Source organism: Corvus hawaiiensis, chromosome 3, assembly GCF_020740725.1.
Source record: "Corvus hawaiiensis isolate bCorHaw1 chromosome 3, bCorHaw1.pri.cur, whole genome shotgun sequence".
Lineage (NCBI taxonomy): Eukaryota > Metazoa > Chordata > Aves > Passeriformes > Corvidae > Corvus > Corvus hawaiiensis.
Window position 1 is genome coordinate 35,871,131 of NC_063215.1, and position 22,277 is coordinate 35,893,407.

General features: G+C 37.2%; 1 protein-coding gene across 2 annotated transcripts in view; it reads right to left on the reverse strand.

Annotated features, from left to right (window-relative positions):
- Positions 1-22,277, reverse strand: part of ME1 (malic enzyme 1) — a 166,662-nt gene that overhangs the window by 59,273 nt on the left and 85,112 nt on the right. For both annotated transcript variants that reach the window (XM_048296222.1, XM_048296223.1), the window contains exon 6: positions 10,162-10,265. In XM_048296222.1, coding sequence (XP_048152179.1) covers positions 10,162-10,265 — 104 coding nt within the window. The remainder of the gene's footprint in view (positions 1-10,161; positions 10,266-22,277) is intronic.

Here is a 22,277-nt window from a genome sequence, read left to right on the forward strand (position 1 = left end):
CTGCCTGTAGGGCTCAAAGGAGAAGGCATCTGGGACAAAAGCACAGCAGTGTCAGCTCTTATGTCCAGAGACCAATGCTTAGGAGCTGCCTGCCCAGATGGAGGTGTCTGTTAATGCACTTGAGCAGCACAGCTGCAAGAGGCTGAGTAATTCAGGTAGAAAGCTGGTTGAAAATGCACAGTGGATTCTATACACCACAATCTCCTCACTGATCCTGGATTTTTTGCAGAAAAGTTACCCAAGTGTCTTTAGGCTATGGGCCTGCAGCGTTTGAAGATGGTGCTGTGATTAAGTCAGGATGTGCAGCTGAATTTGACATCAGGATCATACCCAGTACTCCTCACGTGCATTATTTCAAAAATGGCCACCGTGAGACAACCGGCATATGCTGGCATTTTAGCTAAGAGCTACAGATGAGCAGCTGGTTCCCATTTTGAAATCTGATTTGGAAAATATACAAAACCAGCTGCACTCAGTTCTCTTATCCTGAAAATATCGTTCTTTAAAAATATTTTCCATATATAATTTACAGCTTCTATACTTTTCTGGCAAAGAAAAGAAAACAATCCTTAGACTGTGTAGTCTGGCTTAAACTGAAAAATCACTTTTTAACAATAAATTTAGAATAATTAACAAATTTAACACAGCATTTCTTTCTACCTGTTATGGCATTCTTAAATCAGCTGGTATAAATGTGAAGGATAAATTATTTACCTGTTTTCCCAGTATTAATTCAGTAGAATCACTGTTGTCCCACAGCTGCAGAAATTTAGTATTCCAGAAGTCAAACATGTGCTCACATTATACTTAATTTTTCAGAAGAAAAGACTAATCAAAGACTTTTAATAAAAACTTGATACTGTAAAAAGATCTCTTAATGTCTGGATCATGATATCCTGCCAGAGAAATGGACTCCATAGGTTTTCAGATGACTCCAGGGCTGCCAAATGCAAAACCTCTAACAAGACAGGCTTTCTATTCTGCAGCTACTGGAAAAGGCTTTAAAAAAAAAATTACATTAATTTTAATGGTGCAGAACCAAAGTATATGTAAGCAAGTGGACTTCAATATTATTGCTAAATTTGGAGTTTCTCATAGTTGGTTAGAGCACACGAGATATGAGATTACTGTGAGAATTGTGGTATTTCAGAGAATTGCACAAGTGTTTTCTGTTCTTATATATGGGACCACAAACACAGATGACATCTAGGCAAAAAATAAGCTAATTAAACATTTTCAAAGGGTGTACAGAACCTGAAATTAACACTAGTTAAATTCTTTGTGGCTGCTCATGGCTTATTAAAAGAACACTGTTTTTCCCCTACATTTTTTTTCTCAGTATGCTTTCAGATGTGAAGACTCTTCTATTATTAGTAACTATCATGACAACATTTCAGTTTATCTAACAGACACAAATAAGCTTGCTCCTATTCATACATTCTGTTAAAGGAAAAATAACTCCTGCACATGTTTTCTTGATCAGAGCTCTGTCCCAAAAAAGATACCAAAGATACCAAAGTGGCAAAGATACCAAATACCTATTCCATCAAGGTCTTTTAGAATAGGGGGAGAGAGAGAAGAAAAAAGGAATAAAGGAATTTACTTATAGAAGTAGAAATTAATCACAAAGCAATTATAATCAAATTGTTTTTATATATCTTTTAACTAAATATTTCAGAAATAATATCTTTTATGGTTCTGCGATTCTACAAAAAAGGTTTAACTTTTTCTAGCAGTATTTAGCTCCATTTTTGTTAAATTCTTAATAGTAAATTTTGAACAATCCCTGCCAGCAATCTCTTTCCAGTAGCCATTTAGGCTTACTACAGATCAGCAAGTAGATGAATGATTAACTTTGATGATAAAATCCACCAAATTCTGAAATATAGTTCACTAATTATTCTCTCGCAGTTTCTAAAGTAAAATGTTTGAAATGGACTGCTTTCAGGTTCTGTACAAAGTTAGATCCCATTTTTAAAAGGAGAAATATCGAAGTAACATGGTGCCAGAGATAGAACAGTAAAGACTTTCCTTCTGCAGGAGTCAATGAAGGGAGAGAAGTAGAAATTCTTCCCACCATATCATAAGAAGATCTAAAAGAGTAAGGGATTAAGAAAAAAAGGATCTTCGAATCACTGAAACCCCCAGTCTATTTTTCAAAATGTGTTCCTTTTTTTCTCTCATGTACACCCCCAGTTATTTAAAGACGACCTACCAGATCACTATTATCTCCTTCTGGGGATACAATCAGCATCCTTTGGAACTCCAAAAATCTAGTTAGTAAAATAAATTCACTTACAGAATTGCAAAGAACTTTTATGACTTTGCAATTAAACAAATACATTAGCTACACAGATAACATGATTTATTCAGAAGTTGCTCATACTGGCAGCACTGCTGAGTGTCTGTGAAGTGTCAGTTAACTGCACTTACATATGGTAGTGGGCTTGAAGTGTCATGTTGCATTTTTAAGCCATGGGTAATATTTTTTACAGTGGTTTATAAACACCAGTGATTGCTAATGCAAAAATAAGATGTGCGTCTGGAATTTCCAAAAAGGGTAAAAATTCTGCGGATACCAAATACTGTCTCCTTACCGCTAGATTAAAAAAACCAAGAATGAATCAGTGAAATGAATCAATTGTATGATCTTGCAATTAAGAGCATCAGTCTTTAGCTCCCTTCAATTAAGCAAGCTCTCAGTTTGCTTTATTGGCATGAAATTGGTATAGAGAGACTGAAGGGATAGAAGGAGAGAGGCAGTTCCCAGCATTCAACTGATAATGTACACAACTCCAGAATGCAGTTCTGGCATGCTTTTGAATCCCAGTCCCAAAACCCTGGCAAAGAGTTCATATGACAAGGTTTGCACAGCTGAAAGACTAACATAACCTCAGTATACGGTTAAATACTTGCATTTTACAAGTCAGCGTTTAAATCCACAGTTAAGCAGCAAAAGAGAAGTATCCTGATTTTCAGAAGTGCTGTTTGCCCACACTTCAGTACACTATATGGCTATGCAAGGATTGGATATGGATTACTACTAGGATTGTAGGATGGCGAGGGAAGCCATTGAAGTTTCCATTGCAATTTTCCTGGGAAGACTGCAAAAAAGTTGTTCAGTCTAGCAAGTGCCCTGTCTCGCAACAATCTCAAGGAGCATGGATAATTAAATTCTGGGAATACTCTCATTTGTCTAATCTGGGACTATAGCTTTGTCTAATGTCACTGTCAATTTTTAATACAGTGATGACAACACTTAAAAGAAAAAATATGATACTTCGGGTACGAAAAGATCTAAACTTCAGCTCTAGGATATCCACTGAAGATCCATGGCAATGTATCTATTCCCTCATGCTAGGTTTTATTTTAAAAGGGTACAACTACAATGAAAAACAGTATAAAAATACAGTTACATAGCAATTTGCAAGTACCTGACATACAAAACAGTGAGCCATGATGGTTTACTGCTAAGTCAGCCAGTGGGAAAACAAGTTAGTAACAACCAAATGATGAATAGGTTATGTCAGTGATATTTATGAATGGCTTATTATTTGTAGGCAACCAGGAAGCAGAGGCAACCGTGGGCACGGGCTGATCCACTGCCATGGATCAGGAATCTCAGCAGCAGCAGTTCGGGTGGGATACTCTGAATAAAGCACAGCAGTGTTGCTCTCTGGTAGAGGTAAAGGACCAAAGAGAGATGAAGCACTGAGGTACTCAAATCCAATTAGCCAGACCAACAGTGACCGAAAGTTTTCCTGAGAGTTGAAATATAGGTAAAAATACTTCTTGACTTCTAGTGGGAAAGAGACAGAGCTGGGATAAAAGAGACAGATAAGTTACTGCATTCTGATGTGAACTGAAGCCAAAATTTTATTATTTTACTTTACCAGAGTTTCCAAAGGGGGAAAAAAAAAAGAAAGAAAAAAAGAAACTGCTGCTTCTGACAGCCTGGAAAACTACTGTACTTCCGTAACAACAATATAAACCTTGTTAAAATATTACACTCACACAAATTATTCAAATAAATCAACATTCACTCCATTTACAATACAGTGCACCAGCTAACTTCTGTTGGGAATGCTGCCCACCATTTGCTGGAGCTATAAAAGATGAAGGAAAGTAACTGAGATTACCCAGGCCTTTTCCATTTGAAAAATCCTGTTTTAAAATAGTTTGGAGAAGAAAAGCCCAGGAACAGCATGTGCTTCACTTGTTGAAGTCTGGGGCATAACTGAGCATTATTAGAACATTAATACATCCAATTTGAGCTCCAGAATCAGTTTTGGTACAACAGGAATATTAAAAATACTAAAATATTCCTCCACTTTCTCTATCTTATCTCAAAATCCAAAACAATAGCCTTCCCACTTAGTACCACATCTGAGGATTTCAATAGTTTTTGTTTTCTTTAAAGGATGAATTTATTTCTTTAAGGCTCCTCTGCTGATCTTTGCTAAGAATTTCTCTAAGGTCTTGCATCACAAACAATAATAGGTGTCTCTCTGCAAATAAACTTGATTAGGTTCTATCTATCCTGCTGTGACTTTACTTCACTGCCAGACTCACTTTTCCTTACACTGCTTATTGGGTCCAAAAAGTCTGTAGAGCATATATTTGTAACACTTCCAGCAATCAGATACGATTTAACCACCCAATGAACCAACAGGAAAGGAAAGAAGAAGGATACGAGGCACTAAGTAAAAAACCAACCAACAAACAACAAATTGCTTGCCTACATTCTTCTTTCTGTGACTACCCTATTTATAAGGGTATTTATATGAGGAATGAATTAATTAACCTACTCCCCCTAATGTAACAGAATATACAGAAGCAGACGTCTTCTACCAAATCATCTTTCCTCCGTGTCAGAGTTCCCTGGATCTGGGAACTGAAGGAGTGCCAAATGTGCACACGAGCATCCCATCTCAAGAAAAACAGTACAATTAGTTTACTTCTCTTTTCCCCCTACACAGGCAGATGAGGACAATTCCAAGCAGGGTACCCCACTAAGCACCACAGCCTGGAGCAGGGTTCAGGGTTCCTTAACAACCCTCTTAGAGATGGCATCATCTGTTGACGATTTAAATGTTTCAAGTGGTATCAGCTACAAGTCATCATGGTTAATCACAAAATTTGAAGATATTCCTCAGGCAAACCATCATAGTTGCTTAAACTAGGATAAGAAAATAAACCCTGATTATGAAACTGTCTGAGTTTTCCTCTTCCACAGCACTGTCCATTATCCAAAGAAACAGTTTCTCATTTAAAACCACTGTGTGGGTTTTTTTTAATCCAAGAACTTATCTTAATAGTCAAACAAGCTAAGAAGCCTTCCGAATGGTCTCATCCCATGAGTGTAAAAAAGTCCACCTGGGAGTCTAGGTGGGCAAGGAAGCCTGGACCCAGGTAGTTTCAGGAAGAATGCAAACCCATCAATGAGTGGGAATGAATCTCAGCTGTAAGCACAGGAAGGAACTGAGGGTAGGTTCAAAGAGCAATTCTAGCTGTAGTCAAGGCAGTCTATGGGCAAGTGCCAAAGGACCCACCTTGCTCCTCTCCTGCTGCCCACAGTGATCTTCATTAGGAAGTTAATGTTCACTACATGGTGGAAGGAGCAGGTGGTCATAGACTTGAAAAATTGCTTCAAAGGTCTTAAGTCCCACTGAGGGAAAAAAATCTCAGTGCAAAAAGATCTTCACTAAGTCTGCCATAGGAGGGAGTTGTTGCAGCAGCATTTCTTCCTGCACACTTTCTGACAGCCAGTTTAGCTTGATCAATATGGGAACATATAGGCATGATATAAGTCTTGGTCTTGCACCATTACAGTGCAAAAGAGGACAGAGGCACCAATGTTCTCACAACCTGTGATTGGACATACTGTCAGAATGACTGTGTGGTCCAACCCCTCCCTTAATGATGCACAGCTATATGCACCTTTTAAGTTGACTTCTTGCCAGTACATTCTCTTGCCAAAAGTAAGGGCTGTATGAATTAATTAATTTAGTCACAAACTGAACTATATTCTAATGCAATCTACTAAATGAAAATTGCTATTAAAATACTTTTCTATTTTGATTTTGTGGATACATTGCTTTTACAGTTGTTCTCAAAGTTAGCTAAACCGTATTTACCATAAAACACTGCTTTAAAGTAGTACATGAAGTGAAATGAAATACTGCTACCATCTGTGAATAATGTAATCAGGCAAATGAGGAATAATGACTACATCATGGTAATTTAGGATAGAACATAATGAATTACAATTGTCAGCAGCTTAGTTTATAGCTCACAAACTTGAGAAAAGCACAGCATATAAAAAGAGCAGGGAAGGATTTAATCAAAATATGATTACAGAAGAGAACGTAAATGACACATGGCATTACTTTTCAAGGGTCCACCACTATTATTTGTATCTTGAAGTCTAACTGAAAACTTACCATCACACACACTCAGAAAGATAATTTCAGTGATACAAGGCTGCTCGTATGCATCACAAATCCACAGAGTTTAGCTCATAAAATAATTCCACCCAACTCTTTAAGGTTGTGGTAGGTAGGCAAGAAAATAATCTATGGAAATTCCACCAGATTCTTTCCATTTTCTAAGTTTCCTATCTGTTCATAGGCCAGAGGTGCAAGTCAGTATTTTCCCTGCCTAGTACAATGACTTCCATTGAGGATGATCTGCAGCAGGAAGCAAAGCTGGTAAGATGCTGTTCTTCCCTACTCTGACATTCTTTTGAGGGGTTCAGGGTGGAGTTATCTTTACCAGATTTGCTAAAATGAAATATCCTTTGAAATATGGAAAAAAATTTCCATACTCTTTAAATTTACTTCTTGCATTAGACAAGGAAATTCAGGTCCCTGTTATTGAAAAGATGCCTTTTTCCTCTCCTTTCATTTCTTGTTCCATCTCCATTCTACATATTTTCCCCTCAAGCATTTCCATAATCCTTTCACTGTTGTACATGAATGCCTCTTGGCCACTGATATATTTCACTTTGCATCATCACAGTCAAGCAGAGAAGAAAGAGGAACTGGAATAAAAACATAGAGTTACTTTCTCTGGTTACAGAGGAAGCTTTGGTGGATCAATCCCAGCTACCAAAGTGTTGTTTAGCAATCCCTCCTCTCAAAGTTTCCTCTGTAAACACAGATATTTAAGAACAACTTGTCATTTGGAAAAATTTACTTGTCTGTATAAAATGTTTTATGACCCATTTCTCCACAGGGTAGAAACTTAACAAACGTTTCTGAATTCCAGTTGGAATTATGTTCTTCACTGATGAAGACAACTGTCCATTTTTTTCTCCTGTTATAAAACATTCCTTCCATTTAGAATATTCCTGTTCCTCTAAATTACTGCACTGACACAAAAGCAAGAACCACCTGGTAATGCCCAGAGAAATTACAGTATCTGCCCTCAGAGGGCAGCTGCTGGCACTAGTAATAAATAAATAAACAGATAAATGTATACATACGTAAATAAATAAAAGCTGTTCACTGAATTTGTGTCACCAGAAATCCAGATGCTTTCCACATGTTTCTGCCTTCCATCATCTGGGAAAAATCATAATGTAGTAGCTCCATTCTGCCATGCTGTACCAAAATCTTTTAGTAATGGATAGTTTAAGTTTTGGGTTTGTTGGTTTGTTTTGTTGGTTTTTTTTTTTCTTTTAATCCTGACTCATAAATAATTTTGTTTCATAAGAAGAAATTTTTGGGGTGAGTATCAGTGGAGGCTGAGAAGAGGAAAGTATTGCAGTTGATGAAACTATACCTTTTTATAAAGCATTTTTTTATTACCATACCATTCATTGTATAAAGGTGACATTTCAACATGAAACACTATAAATTATTCTGCATCAGCTTATAAAAATCTAGATTTTAAAAATTTAACAATCAATCAAGATGACATATAGGAAAATTCCCTGGAAGCCAATAAAAAGACTGTACAAAGTGCACCGCCCTGTACTGCTGCCCACTCCTTCTTGCTCCCAGGCAATGCTGCTAAAACCTGGCTCTCACTTCTGTTAGCATTTGGCCTCTCTGGAGAATTATGAAGGTGTAAAAGATCTAAAATAGGTATTTCACATAGCTTTCCAACTTGAAAATATGTCATCACACTGTCTTTAACTTAGACTTATTAAAAATACATGACAGCCTTGTGCTTTACAATGTTCATGATTATGTACATCTTGGAGATATACTGAAAACACCATGACAACAGATTTCACCAGAATTTATCCCATTCCCAGAACTGATTAGGCAGTGCTAAATAAGAAAGCTTCTTTTGGAGCACCATGGCAATAACTAACAATAAATATGACTAACATAAAATTTAACAGACCAAACATGCATCTAAGATTAGCGAAGCAAATACTCCCTCAGTGAAACAGCCAGCAGAAGGCTAAGCAAAGTGAAAAGAGGAAAAACATAATAGAAACCTTCATGAGGAAAAATAATTATCGTGTAACCAAAGTATACAATTATCTAGATCACCACAATGGTTGCAAAGGGAACCATGACCTGCATGTTTAACAGTCAGACCTGCTATGCCAGAATCAGCTGTAAGTGCTGAGTCTGCCAGCGGCACATTAAACACAAATCTGAATTTAGGAACCTGTAAAATTATTGAGCAATTGGACTAGATTTTGATCTAACTACATCACTTTTCCCTTCACCTTAGTAAATGGGTATCATAATGAATGTAGATATCACACTACAGGCAAAACAATTCACAAGTAAACCACGCAAAGTTGGAATTACAATTTTTAAGTGCTCCACTTCAAACACGAACTTCAACCACTGCTGACCATGACAGATTTAGCTGAGAACAAAGTGATCTTTCAGAAGGTCAAGCAAACACAAATTGCTCAAAATTGCTCAAAATTACAGAGCTTTAAAGATGTTTAAGTAAGAAGTGCATGTCAACCAGACCTTCAGGCATTCATGAGATAATCTTCTGCTTGACTCCGATTATTTCCTTTAGTATGAAGAACAGCGGTTCATTTTAAAGAAAGGGCTATTTAGAGAATGCATTATGTTAGAGATTCTCAAAACACAGACCACAGAGCAACTTCTAATGCTCTGAACATTCTTTTAGGGAGCTGAATCTATTAGGAAGGTTCATCAATTTTATCTGAAAGGGAGCGTTTAGCTAAGTAGCAAACACACAACAGGATAGAGTCAAACCAGCAACATCCATAGGACCATTATGAACAAGGGAGTGGCAGCTAACTGGGGATGATGGGGAAGAGTATAGTAGTCCATGAAGGAATATGTGTTTCAGCACAGAAATTAATACCGCCTGCTTGGCCAGGTTTCTCTTGCACAGCAATCAAGGCAGGAAGAACAGAGGTTGTGTATGTCCAGGTAAGGTCTCAGGATTGTGTCAAGTGCAGATGGGGCGCAAGACAAGATTGAGGAGCTGGAAAGTATCTCCAGGTTCCACAGATCAGCCTCACCTTTGGATGCAGATGCAGAAGACACATTCCTCTATGGATCATGGCAATTGAGCTATTGTAGGTATACACATTGAATGCAGAGCTAGAACTCCACATATTTTAACAAACAAGGAAAATATGAGCAAAGGTGTTATTTGACACGTAAGGAGAACTATTTTATGCATCACAGTCTAATAATAAATTTAACTACTTTCTGTACAGGAAATAAGAAGCAAGTGAAAGAGCTGACTTGGTGTAGGTCCATACCATGACACTTAAAATTAAAACACTGAAAGCTTAGTCCTGTTGTGGGTTTGGTGGGGGCAGAGGCAGGGGTTGCCAAGTATGATAGCTTCTTTAAGGCTGCTGACATCTCACATATGAAATCACAGAGACAGAGAAGATCATGTAGGCACAGTGCTAGGCAGGGAAAATTATTAGGCAAATATTTAACAATCTAAACCTTGAAAAAGAAGTTTGAAAAATGAGTTATATTCAGATGAGTTTTACTGCTCATGTAATTCATAAAACTGCAATATTGAAGGTAAATAGTTCAGGCAGTTGTAAACTCATAAAATACTATGCTCAAGATAAAAATTATCTGGAACCTAACAACTCTGTCTTCTTTTCATAAGCTACTGACCTTTATTTCTCTCAAGACGAAGTTCACAGTGGAATTAATCAATGACTAGCACACATATATCACTTACCTTGAAGTCACAGCTTCCATGAATTCATCAAGAAGATCATCATAGGCTTGACCTCTAATTCTCTTGTGTCTCAGCCCAATATACAAAGGATCTTTCAGCAATTCCTGTTTAAAAAAAAAAATGTTTGAACTATTACATGAGCAAGTTACAATACTACACTCTCAGTTAACAAGAAGGGGACAAAAATACAGTGTTTGAGGATTAACCCAAGCATATGAAGTACATACCAATTCATCCACCTCTACATTAAGACCGAAGAAATATAAAGAGATTAAAGAAACACCCTTTTTGTATCAAGGAAAAGGGATACCCTAGTCTCAAAGGAAGTGTATAGTTTCCAAGTAAAAAAGTAAAATTTACTCTGGGAAGTCAGGTTTCAAAAGTGTCTTTTAAAGCTTTAGTTAGTAATTTTCTATTTTTCTTTTATATCCTGAAAGTGCTCTGACATTTTAAAAAAGCCGTTTTCCTTAATTTTATCAGCATGTTTCACAAACCTCTCCCAGAGACCATCATTTCAACTGTTGATGAGCTGATATTCAGAAAATGTGCTGCTTTCTAAAATTCAATACGCCAAAACATAACCAAGCCTTTGCCCTTTTCCTTCCAAACTTTTTAGATTATCAGTTTAGATTCTAGAATTCTTCATTTCAGCTATCCATGTTCCATCAGTTGGATATGATTTCTGAATTTGTCTATGCTTAAATCTTGCACTTTTTCTTCCTTTACCTTTATGACTCAGACTTTCCCATGGTCCATAAAAACACTAAGCCTGTATCATGCCATGTCTTCACTACTAGAAGGTCAGATATATTTCCAAATTATAACTTACAAATTACTAAAAGTGTTCAAAGCATTTTACAACCACTTTTGACCATCCGCTTCAGCTACAGCAATTCCCCACAGCAAGTCTCACGCTTCCACTGGCTCTCCCAGGAACTCAGGTATAAAGACACTCTCTGCTATTATTTCTCACATGCCTCTGAAAAAAAATAAGCTAATTTCCCCATTATATGTTGTATGCAATCCTCCCACATGTGCCCAAACAGCTTGCAGAATAGGTCAGAAGCTTGACTAAATATTTTTCATCCAAAAATAATATGAAAACCCAACAGGGTGGCAGTAATTTTTACAGCAGCTTCAACTAGAAAAAACATTGTAAAGAAAAGTACAGACCAACTCACCTTCCAAGAGAGAGCCTTCAGAATGAAAAATGAAGCAAGAAGTCTGGAAAGCTTTCTCAACCTGATCCAGACTGGGAAACAGAAATTTGATTTCTGAATTTTAGAGAAGCGCCTAAATTCCCATCCCAGCTTTTTTTTTATGCTGTAGAACTGAAAAAATTCCTCTGGGCCACAAGCCCCTGTTAAAGATTGATTTGAATCAGTATGAAACTCAAAATCTTTGGTGGTATTCTGCCTCCCCTGGGAGTATCCTGATGCAGACCTACAGATAGAGATATTTGTCTCTCCCTCACTTTTCTCTCCACATCCACAAAGAAGTAAAGATATAAGATTAGAATATTTTAAAAGATCAAGCAGGTTTAAAAGCTGAACTTTTTAATACTTGCTGTATTAATCACCAATTCAGAAAATTTTGTAATACATTACTTACAGCCATTCAGAAGTTGTTAGTTCAACTTTTTGAAGTGAAACATGAATAAAGCTCAAAATTAAAATTACTTTATAAATGAAGTTGAAGTCATTACACTGTAAGTATTTTATTTATTCCCTTCACCAACACAGTGTAGGAGTCATGCTTAAGTAACATAGTTTTTGAGGAAATAATTTTGCCTGTGTATTTACATTATCCTAAATATTCTAGCAGCAAAATCAAAATAATAATTCTGTACTTATTCTAGATCTGCAGGAAAAACTTGCAAGAGTTTGACCTGGTATCTGTCAAAGGAATTGTCTGGTTTGTATAGTCTTCTTTTTTTTATATAACCACTTCAAACTTTGTAGTCAAGAACTATTTCTGGAATTATTTTTTCATTTCCATTTTGAGTTTGCCTAGTTATTAAAAATGAATCTGAAAAATCAAGGATAAATATATATTTCTGGGAGATGAATTCACAGGAAGTGCAAATTAACTACTTAACAACATGAAATTTTAAGGCAAGTTTGGAGAGCCCATATGAGCTGTCTCATGCTTCCCACCAGATTGAGCACACAAGGTTGGGAAGAAGAACTGGCAAGCCTCAGGAGCCTCTGTCAGGAACATCATGGTAGGACTCAGAAATAGCAGTCTCATTTCTAAAATCCCATTTCTACAGCTTTCCATGCCAGTAGGCTTCTGCTACTCCATGTCCTGTGCAAGGATACCGCATGTTCCACTGTCCAATTCAGAGTAAATAACTTAATTCCTTTCCAACTCCTCTAATTCTTCTTCCTTAATTGATTTGCTCTTTTCAAAGAGCTTCCACAAGCTTTTTATTAGGCAATGTCTGTTTTCTCATTTTATAAAACAATGCTCAAAATGGAAAAAAAAAAATCTTTGCTCCCTTTATTTTTTAAATTCTAAAGATGTGTTTCTAAAACACTTTGTGGCCAAGACTGAATCAGTCTGATTCCTTCAAGAAGGCAATTTAGATGGGCAATGATTCTGTGAAAGTTCAAGAGAAACAGGTATCGCATTACTCTGTTCAAAAAGTGCTAAACCAGACATGGGTCTGCCTTGAAACTTACACAGGCTCTTACACTCCTTTTGCTGCTTCTGCATTTTTCATGTCTGTGAGCTTTTAAATCTATAGTCAACACTAAAACTCAGAACTCCAAAGCAGTTCCATTTATAGGACCACTGTTTGAGCTTATTCACCTACCTTTGATGCTGAAATTTAATGTGAAATATTTAAAATAATTATTACAGTGTTTCTGGAGTATGTATAAACCTCTAGCCTGGGAAGTCTCACAAGCAGAGACAATTAATTCAGCAACACATCTCTGATGAAAAGCTTGGCCAGCTATATACTCAGAGTTCAGAATTCCTTTACAGCTCAGTGCATTCTGCTTAACAAACGTTACAGTTTGACATGAAATAGCCCCAAAAAGTTCCTTTATGGTCCTGTTTGGAACAACGTATGAAGAAACCCGTGGCGGACACAAAAGAATGAAACATTCAGCAAGTGAAAAGAACAGTGGTCACGTCTGTGCCCTGAGTGGCAAACCATTGTGGAGCTGCTCCCTTTCCAAAGGGCACTGAAGAATGAATAAGCTGCTTAAGCACATTATCCCCTTATTCAGGTCAACACCATGCAAACCAGGACCATGCTTGGTTTTTTTTAGAGGGTTCACACATCTTGAGAGATTAACATTTGCTACCAACTATTTCATGGCTTTCAAAACAGATTACCAAAAAAAAAAGTTCCATCGTACAATCGAGTATGTCAAACTGACATGATGATTAGGTACTTTTCCTCAGTGACTTGAGTTTCTTTTGTTACCCAGCTTGTTGTCAAAGTTTAAACTTTGTTTTGTTCTTTTGGAAATCCAATCTCCCTCAAAACATAACTCTCCTTTTTTCCAGGTTAGTGGGTTCGTTATGCATATTACATGATACTGAAAAAGTTGATGCCAGCTTATTTTTAGACATGTTTGTTCTAAGGCTAAAAAAAAAAGTTCTAAAACATTTAGGTTTACCAATGTGGTACATTCAAGCTTTAACAGAAATAGGGTTTTCTAAGAATAAAGAGCTTATTTGAAGTTCTGGCAGTGGAAATAGCATGTAGATCTATTTAGAATTAGCTGTGCAAAATAACGAGTTCTTTGAAGCACCACCTGAGCGCATTAAAACTGTAATGACCTTTGGGGGTTTTAAGAAAAAGGCAAGCCGTTTATACCATCTTACTCAGGGTAAAGAGATCAGCAAACCATCAAAGTTCAAGCAAGGCTGAGCTGTGCACCTGGCTCTAAGTTAGCTACAAAAGTCAAACCAGTGAGAAACAGAAAACTGTGCACTTAAATATTTCATCAGTTGAGCACAAACACGCTGAAATGTCATTTATTCCCACACTTGGCACTGAGATGTTTCTTCGGAACAGATACATATTTTAGTGAACAGCTTCATGGAAAACTGGAGGTGAACATCTGCAAGACCCTGAGCCTTTCCACTGACAAATATGGAGCAGAGATTGCTCAGAACCAACCAGTGCCACCTAGATAGTGTTTGGGGTACGGTAATGCTTCAGAGAAGCAACTAAACCCATGCCATTAAAATGTCAAAACCCTCCAGCAGTTCTACACTGGGAAATGATTTGCACTAGAGCCACAGTTACAAAGCTAAAAGAGAGCTATATTTGTATGGGACATCTGAAGCTTTGGGACAAAGACATGCCACATGCCAGAAATAAAACACATTTTAGAGCATGATTGGTCTAACAGGGCACACAGTTACCAAGAACACCAGCGGGAGGCCGCTGCTTTTTTAAGTCTTACTATTTTCTTACATTAATACACTCTAAATTATTTTTGTAACTTTCTTGTCTCAGTTTTAACAGGTTGGGGAAGGGCTAGCGAGCATAGGAAGACTTCTGTTCTCCAGGAAAGTTGCATATTCCAAACTTTTTTTATTCCCCACAAGATTGAAATTTCATTTGATGTGAAACTTTTTCCAATGAAAAGAGTTAGCTGCTTAGGAACATGCCAAAGTTTTGGACTTAACTTCAGCTTCCATCGATACTCATTACCCAGTAATCAATCTGCATTCATTCAAATTTTTGGTTTGTAAGCACTAACACGCTGAATCACAATTTTCTGTCCTTCAAGAACTGCTTACAGCTGCAAAGTGTTTTTCATGGCATTAGAAAGACTGTACAAGATTTCAATTTATATTAGACTAGAAAGCCTTTCTTTTCTTCGAATAAGCTTATTTTGAAGTCTGAAATACAGGATGATGCCCTTAAAACATGTAACAAATCCTGTGTTTCCAAATGCTAAATGAATTTTGGAGAGTTGAATGCTGCTAATTGGATTTGAGGCTGTAGAATACTTTGCAGAAATAAGTTGCATAAACACCAGACCTCTGTCAACACATTTGCAAACGTTAGCAAGGGGCCTCTTGCACAAGAAAAAAGGAGCCTTATCCTCTGTTTCTCCCTAAAAGAAGGAGCTCTCATCTTTGGGAGGCTCAGCTAGCACTTTATCTAGACATCCCCAAGACAGGTACTGACATACAGAGCAGTAGCTCTCTTTGCCCCTTAGTTTCCTCCACTGGATCCTCCATAGGACAGGATGTCACAAAAGATCCCAAAACAGAAGGCCAAAAATGGGTATCACAATGAGTTGTTCTAGCCATAAAAAAAGGAGGAAAAACCCCACACACTAGACATGAGTTTTAACAGTTGAGCCCAGCTGTGCTCACCTTGCCAAAACCAAGTGGCTGTCAGTTCTTTAGAGACAAAGATACAGCCATACCATAATTACTATTTTCCCACCTCTAACCCTAAAAACATCACTGAAAATTGTCCCTTGTCTGCTCAGACAAAATAGACACCTTCAGCAGTCAAGAGTTTAAAAGATAATACATTCATAGCGCTCCTTTGTCATCAATCTCGAATGTAGTGCTTGAAGGGAAAAACTTTTTATGAAATAAAATTATTAGCAAAGAGTATTATGAATTTTTGAGACAGTTCAAATATAAAAATTATTAAAACCCTAGTGAAGCAATGTCCTCATGTAACAGAAAAGAAGTTACAGTATTTCAAATTCTGCTTAAAAGAATTTAAGGTTGTGCTAAAAATATAGAGAATATATTCTCTTTCATATATGCATAATGATACTATAGATTTGCACACTCAGACTAGACTTTCTCAATTATTTGTCCTTAAAGACAGGCTTCATTAATTCAATCCAACTTGTTCTTTAATTTCATGAGGTTATTAAAGTGTCAGTGTGACCTTTACATCCTGTGCTTGCTTCTGCTCAGGAAGCTTACTCATTTCTTAACCTGAGAGGAATTACCAGTTGTAGCTTTGAATGCTCACTGAACCCTGTTGCTTGTATCCCAGTTATTTCCCACGCATGCAAACAGCCTTGCCCAGCTGAAAAACTGTCAGCTCCAGCGAACTTTAACAACAAAATAAAAATGCCTCTAATGGCTGGAAAGAATGCTTCATGAAGGAATCTTGTAACACACTATGAAATTACCACAGCCCATCCCCAAGCAAGAAGACTGCACAAAGCCAGGCTGTGCCAAGGACATTCTGTGGGATGTTTCCGGCGCATGTATGTGGCACTGAATAAAGGCCTCAGTGTGCGAGTGCTGCGGGCAGACAGTGGCTGTGTGCCCAGGGGCACAAGCCTCCAGCCCCCTCGCACGGCACCATCTGCCTGCATCCCTCCATCCCATGCCACAGCTACCAGAAGGGCCCTTCCAGGAAGTCACACTCATTCCTGTGGGTGAGTATGCAAAGCTAAAGACCACCCAGGCCCCTGAGGGCAACATTTACAAACATACCTGAGATACACAAATGTGTGGTTATGTGAGCCCTCATTAGCAAGGGAGCACCAAGTGCAAAATCCAAAGACAGAAATTTGCAGCACCAAGGGGCAAGATGCACTTGATTTTTCAGATTTTTCAAGAGGCTGCTGTCTCCTCAAGTCAGACAATGCATTTGTGTTTGGGACATTGACTCACTTGTGTCCACAAGTCAGTTTGTGGAACCAAGTGATGGATGAAAAGGTCAAGGCTTGTTGATAGGGCAGGGGCAGAGAGCAGTGTTGCCTTCTAGTGTGAGTCTCTAGATACACCTGAGTCACTCTCATAGCTTAACTCCAAAATGCTGGGAATTATAAAATATTTTATAGAAATCATACTTTTATAGAAAGTTTATCTTATGATTTTTAGGTGTAATTCAAGATTCCTGAGCACTTGAAACACACAAGACCAGTTACAGCCGGGGTCCGTCAATGATGCATATGCCTACGAAGTTCCTTTCTAGGCTAACTTTTCCATTCCAAACAATCTGGAATTTACAATGACACCTGAACCTCTTTACTTGGTGGGCTTTGAAAACTACAAGTAATACACAGTACAGCTAGGCTAACTATGTATTGCCATGCTTGATATTGAATACTAAAATTTAAAAATTTTTAAAAGCAATAATACATCTGACATCAGATGCATTATATCTTTTTCAGAGAAATTTGGCTTTTATTCCACCTGCTCACCTTTCCAGTACACAGTGTAAGAAATTCACACAGCAATGACAAAGCTTTTTCAGTAAGTTACCATTGATATTAAAAAAATTCTTGCAGTAAATTTACTTGGACAATCTAGCAAAAACTGCTCTGTGCACCTTGATCTTTATGGCAGTCTCCAACCATGAAAGACCTGGGAACAGCTGAGTAGTGAAACATACCTCAACTACAACTTTGCTAGCCAACAGATTAAGCAAAAAAATAATGGTATTTCTCTGAAATTTAAATTTCATTGGAACCTTTTTTCAGGTCAAACAGCTTACACTGATGATTTTCAACCACTTTAACTTCTAAAAACTATTAGAAGTAAGTATCAGAGAATGGCCATCACGAGCCATGTGCTGTTCATAGTGAGAAAAGCAGGCATTTTCCTGAGGATTGGACTGGGTGTTGTTATGAAAATACTGTAATTGAAGAAAGAAAAAAACTGCCTTCAAAGTTAGCAAGTTAGCTTGACAGTTTTTCATACCAGAAAATAAAAAACTAAAAAGTTTTTCAATTCTAAACATACAATTGTGCCAACATCTTCTGTTACAGAAAGTTAGCTTGAAAACAAAAATAATAAATTCCTTGTTAGACTGATCTTTATAGCACTAGAGTTCTCCTAGTACTATGCTTGTGTATCACCACCATAAGGATTCATCAGGTCCTTCATTCAAATCAACATTTAACTTATGCACCAAGTGGCAGCTGTGCCAAGCAGCTCATAACTAAGTCACGTGATTACCAAGATGAAGGGGAAATAATTTCTAATCTTGGAAAAATACTGAAGAAAAGCATAGCAAGATCCATTTTCTGTGTTAATTGTGCCAATCTGAAAACAATGGAATGCTTTGTATGAATGGGGCACTGTCACCATGGGTGGAATACAGAGGCTTCTTCACAGAACGGGTTCTCAAGCATTAGAACAGACTGCCCAGGCAAGTGGTTGAGTCCCCATCCCTGGGGGTAATTAAAAGTACATGTGGCACTCAGGGACATAGTTTAGTCGTGGACTTGGCAGTGCTGGGTTAACAGTGGGACCCAATGGTTTTATAGGTCTTTTCTATGATTCAACCTGCTACCAGAGCCATATCTAGTAGAGTTACTAAGGAGAACAGAGAGGCCTAATTCATTGTGTATTTTAAGAAAACAAAACAAAACAGCTAGATAAATACTCTGCATTATGTTTAACAGTCCGAGAGAACTCTCCTGATGTTAACATCTGTCTGCAAGGATAGGGACAATGCCAATTCCACAAATGCCTGTAATTTGAGTTGGAACTTGGAAGACACTCAGAACCATGGTTTCGGAGGAACATTTCATCAGACACAATTTTAGCGTGCATAACTCTTTTACACAGTAAAACTGAAAACAAATGGTTGTCTGCATGCCAGTGGCATTTCTTGAAAAACTTAATCATTTGCCTATTGAGAAAACAATAGTCCTGAAGAATCCAACATCATTTAGGACTTCATCACATTGGGCTGTATGTAATCACCAATATTTTAACATACAAACAATAGTCAGAAAGCAAAGAAATCTGAGAAATCTCATGTATTTTATTAATATAGTTTTCAGAAGAAATCTCACAAGAAAACTCCTAAAACTCCTTCTGTCTACTTTCTATCAAATCTTTTACTGAATCCCAGAAAAGGCTCAGATGAACCATTAAGCTCCCGACACAACTGACCTCCCACAGGCACCACAGAGTTAACGACTACAATTTCTTCTTCATGAACCCCAGCAGCTACATGGCTAAAAAGTCACATGTCCTGTCACACATCAAGAAACATGGAACAATACCCTCACTGCTACACTTTGAAATATAGCTGATGGATGACAAGAACTGGAAGCTATAGAAACAGATTACTGCAACCAAACTTTCAAAAGTTTATTGCTCTCAAAAATCATGAGGGATGACATGCTAACACCTACTTGAAGGTCCAGCCGTAAGTGTTTATAATAAATCAAAGACGGTGGCCAAACAATAATCTTTAAGAAGAGCCCAAACAGTGCTCATGGTAGCCTATATAGTACTCTAAAAACAAGTCCAGCCCCAGTGAAACAGTTTAGAGAAGTTGGAGATATTTATCAATTTTTTTTTCTGCAAAGTTAGAGGAAGTGTAGCTATCTCAGTTCATTACTTTTTTTAGCTTAATCAAGAGAGTGACAAGATACAGCTTCTTGGGGTGATTCAAACACTTTAAATACATCAAACTTTTCTACACCATTTTTGCAAAGCAACAAACACACATCATTCCCTTTATGTTCATGCACTTACATTTACAGATTTTCTTTAGAATAGGTAGCTGGAATGTCTGAGTATAAAGAGTCATCCAGGTTTCAAAACCAGACAAAAATAAAGGCAAAAAACCCAAACAAACCCAAAACCAAAAAGCAAACCACCAACAAAGTGAATCAGCAAAGAGCAAAGACTGGTTGTTTTGAAGATAACACCAGTAAAGTTTTGTTATTAATCAGCAATATTCAGAAGAATGCCATCCTAGTAATTTTCCTTCATCTGAAAAATTTCAAAGATAAGATGAACCTTAAAAAACTCTCAAAGACCTTTTTCATTCATATTTAATATTCTACTAAGAAAGAGGATTTTGCTAATATTTTATCAGCTCACACATTATGACAGCAGAGTGTCTCAAGTCCATCAGATAGGTAATTAAACAGAATTTTAACATATCAATAGATACCATTTACAGAACTGAAAATCTTGTTCTAGGTTACCAGTATATCTCATTTCTACACCAACAGTTCTGATATTTTGTTTTTATTTTCTTTCCATTCACACATAAATATAAATCTCCACCACTTGTTGTGACCTCTCCTCAGTTTTATTAAACTTACGCCTATTTATTTAATTTACTTCCATAAGCTACTTCCACATGGTCCTTCCTTTGACCCTGACATCCCTGTCTCCTGTGCTGACACTCAGACATTTTCTTTACTAGATCCAAATGGGTTGGACCTCTTCCTGCATTGGCAAGTCACATCCACAGTGTCCCTTGGACTGAAAAAAACATGTTGATATTATTTTGGTGCTGGCATCTTAGCTATGTATCTGTCTTGTCACCAGTAAAAAAAAAGGAAAAGTCATTCTGTGCACAAAGTAGACTTGCTAGTGCAAGGCCAACATTTGCAAGAGCACCTTTACAATTCAAGCATGACAAGCTTTGTCCCAGATGCTAGGCTGTCTTCTGTGGAGCCATAAATAAAACATATTTTCCCACCTTTTGTGGTAATAGCTATACTTATGCCCATTCTTTCTCTTGTCTTCTCCACTGCCTGTGAAATTGCTGAGGAGGTTGATAGCAGTTACTGTGAAAGCCAACAAAAACAAACACTATCTGTTGCTGTCTTCTGAGCATAAAGATTTGGAAATGTCCAATGTATCTTCAAACAAAGTCTGCCATGAATTTAGTCTATGGATATTCATGCATGCTATCCAAAATAAGCATTTCCAGATATTAATTTCTGCCCTCTTTCACAGATCCCCTTGCTCTGAAAAGTGAAGTAAGAAGAAATTAAACAGACTGACAGAACTGCCTGTAACATCAGTACACAGCTCGTTCTTTCTAGTGTCAGCTGAAACTGAGACTTAAATCCCGTGTCACCATCTATATTCTTTCTTCTAACACCCTTCCCTTCTCAATTTCTCAGGTCTTAAAATTCATTACCAACATGTGGTTTGGTAAACGTGGAAATCTGAGGCACCACCTAGCTTTGTCACATTTTCCATGCTCTAATGAAATAGAACATTTCACAAAAGAAATAATCATAAATAGCAAATTTCACAACAATAAATTAACAGCTTCAGAAAATGAATATATTCCTAAACAAAATGACAAAGTTTAAAGGATGACAATGGATCAAAAGTAGCAGACAATTTTTGAGGTCTTCTCATGCACTAAGCAGTGGAATGGCATTTCTCAAAGAGCAGTAGAATGACACTTCTCAAAGATAACAAGAGTTTGTTTAGTAAGAGGTTGACATAAGTTCAAAACCAAGTTTTAGTCTCTGTAGAAGTCCCCTGAGTCACACAGTAACCACGTCAGACACACAGCAAGGCAAGTGAAGTGCAAACTGAGTATGAATTTATGTCAGCTAACTTAAGAACCTATATTGGATACTTCTACATCTAAACTAGTCTAGGCCCTTTTCACAGTCAACAAGTAAAAAAAAAAAGATTAAAAAACATTTTAAAATACAATTCGTCAGAGTGGTTTAAGACAGTTCCTCTACAAGAAGCAGCTCCTGTTCCCCTTACAAAATTAGCATAGGAGGATTAGCTTAGGTTCAGATGACTGTCAAGCTCTGCAACTCTTTTTAAGTCTTTCTGAGCTTACCTAGTTTGGCGCCAGACTCTCAAGACTAATAATTCAAACACAAGGTTATAACTGTTCATTCCACTGAATCTTAAGTATGGGAAAGAAAGAGGCAAAAACATTGCTGCCTAAGTGGGTATACCAGAAAAGTCTAGATTTGGGTTTAGTACACAGGCAACATGGAAAGGCTGGATGGTTACAAGAAGACTGCAAACACAGCTTCAGTATTTTATGAAAGCATAAGAGAACTTTAGGAAAGGCAATTCAGAATGATGGTGGATGTAAGTCTGGCACTGAAATACATAACAATATATTACTTTACACTACATGCATATTAAAAAGATAATATGTACTTGAAAGTCTCTTTTAATTTAATTATACTAGAACAACTGCATGAATTTTTAAAATTGCAGTAACCTTTTGTTGTACAATAACAACAGTAAGTCCCTGGTGAAAAAAAATCTTTCCCTGTTGTTTTTTTATTTATTTAAAAAGGACTGTAAGTATTTTTGCTACTGACAGGAAATTAAGATCAAGGTATTTTTCATCCTCTTATTAGGGCAAAAGAAGATGAGCACTAAAACAGTAGTAATGTAAACACAGA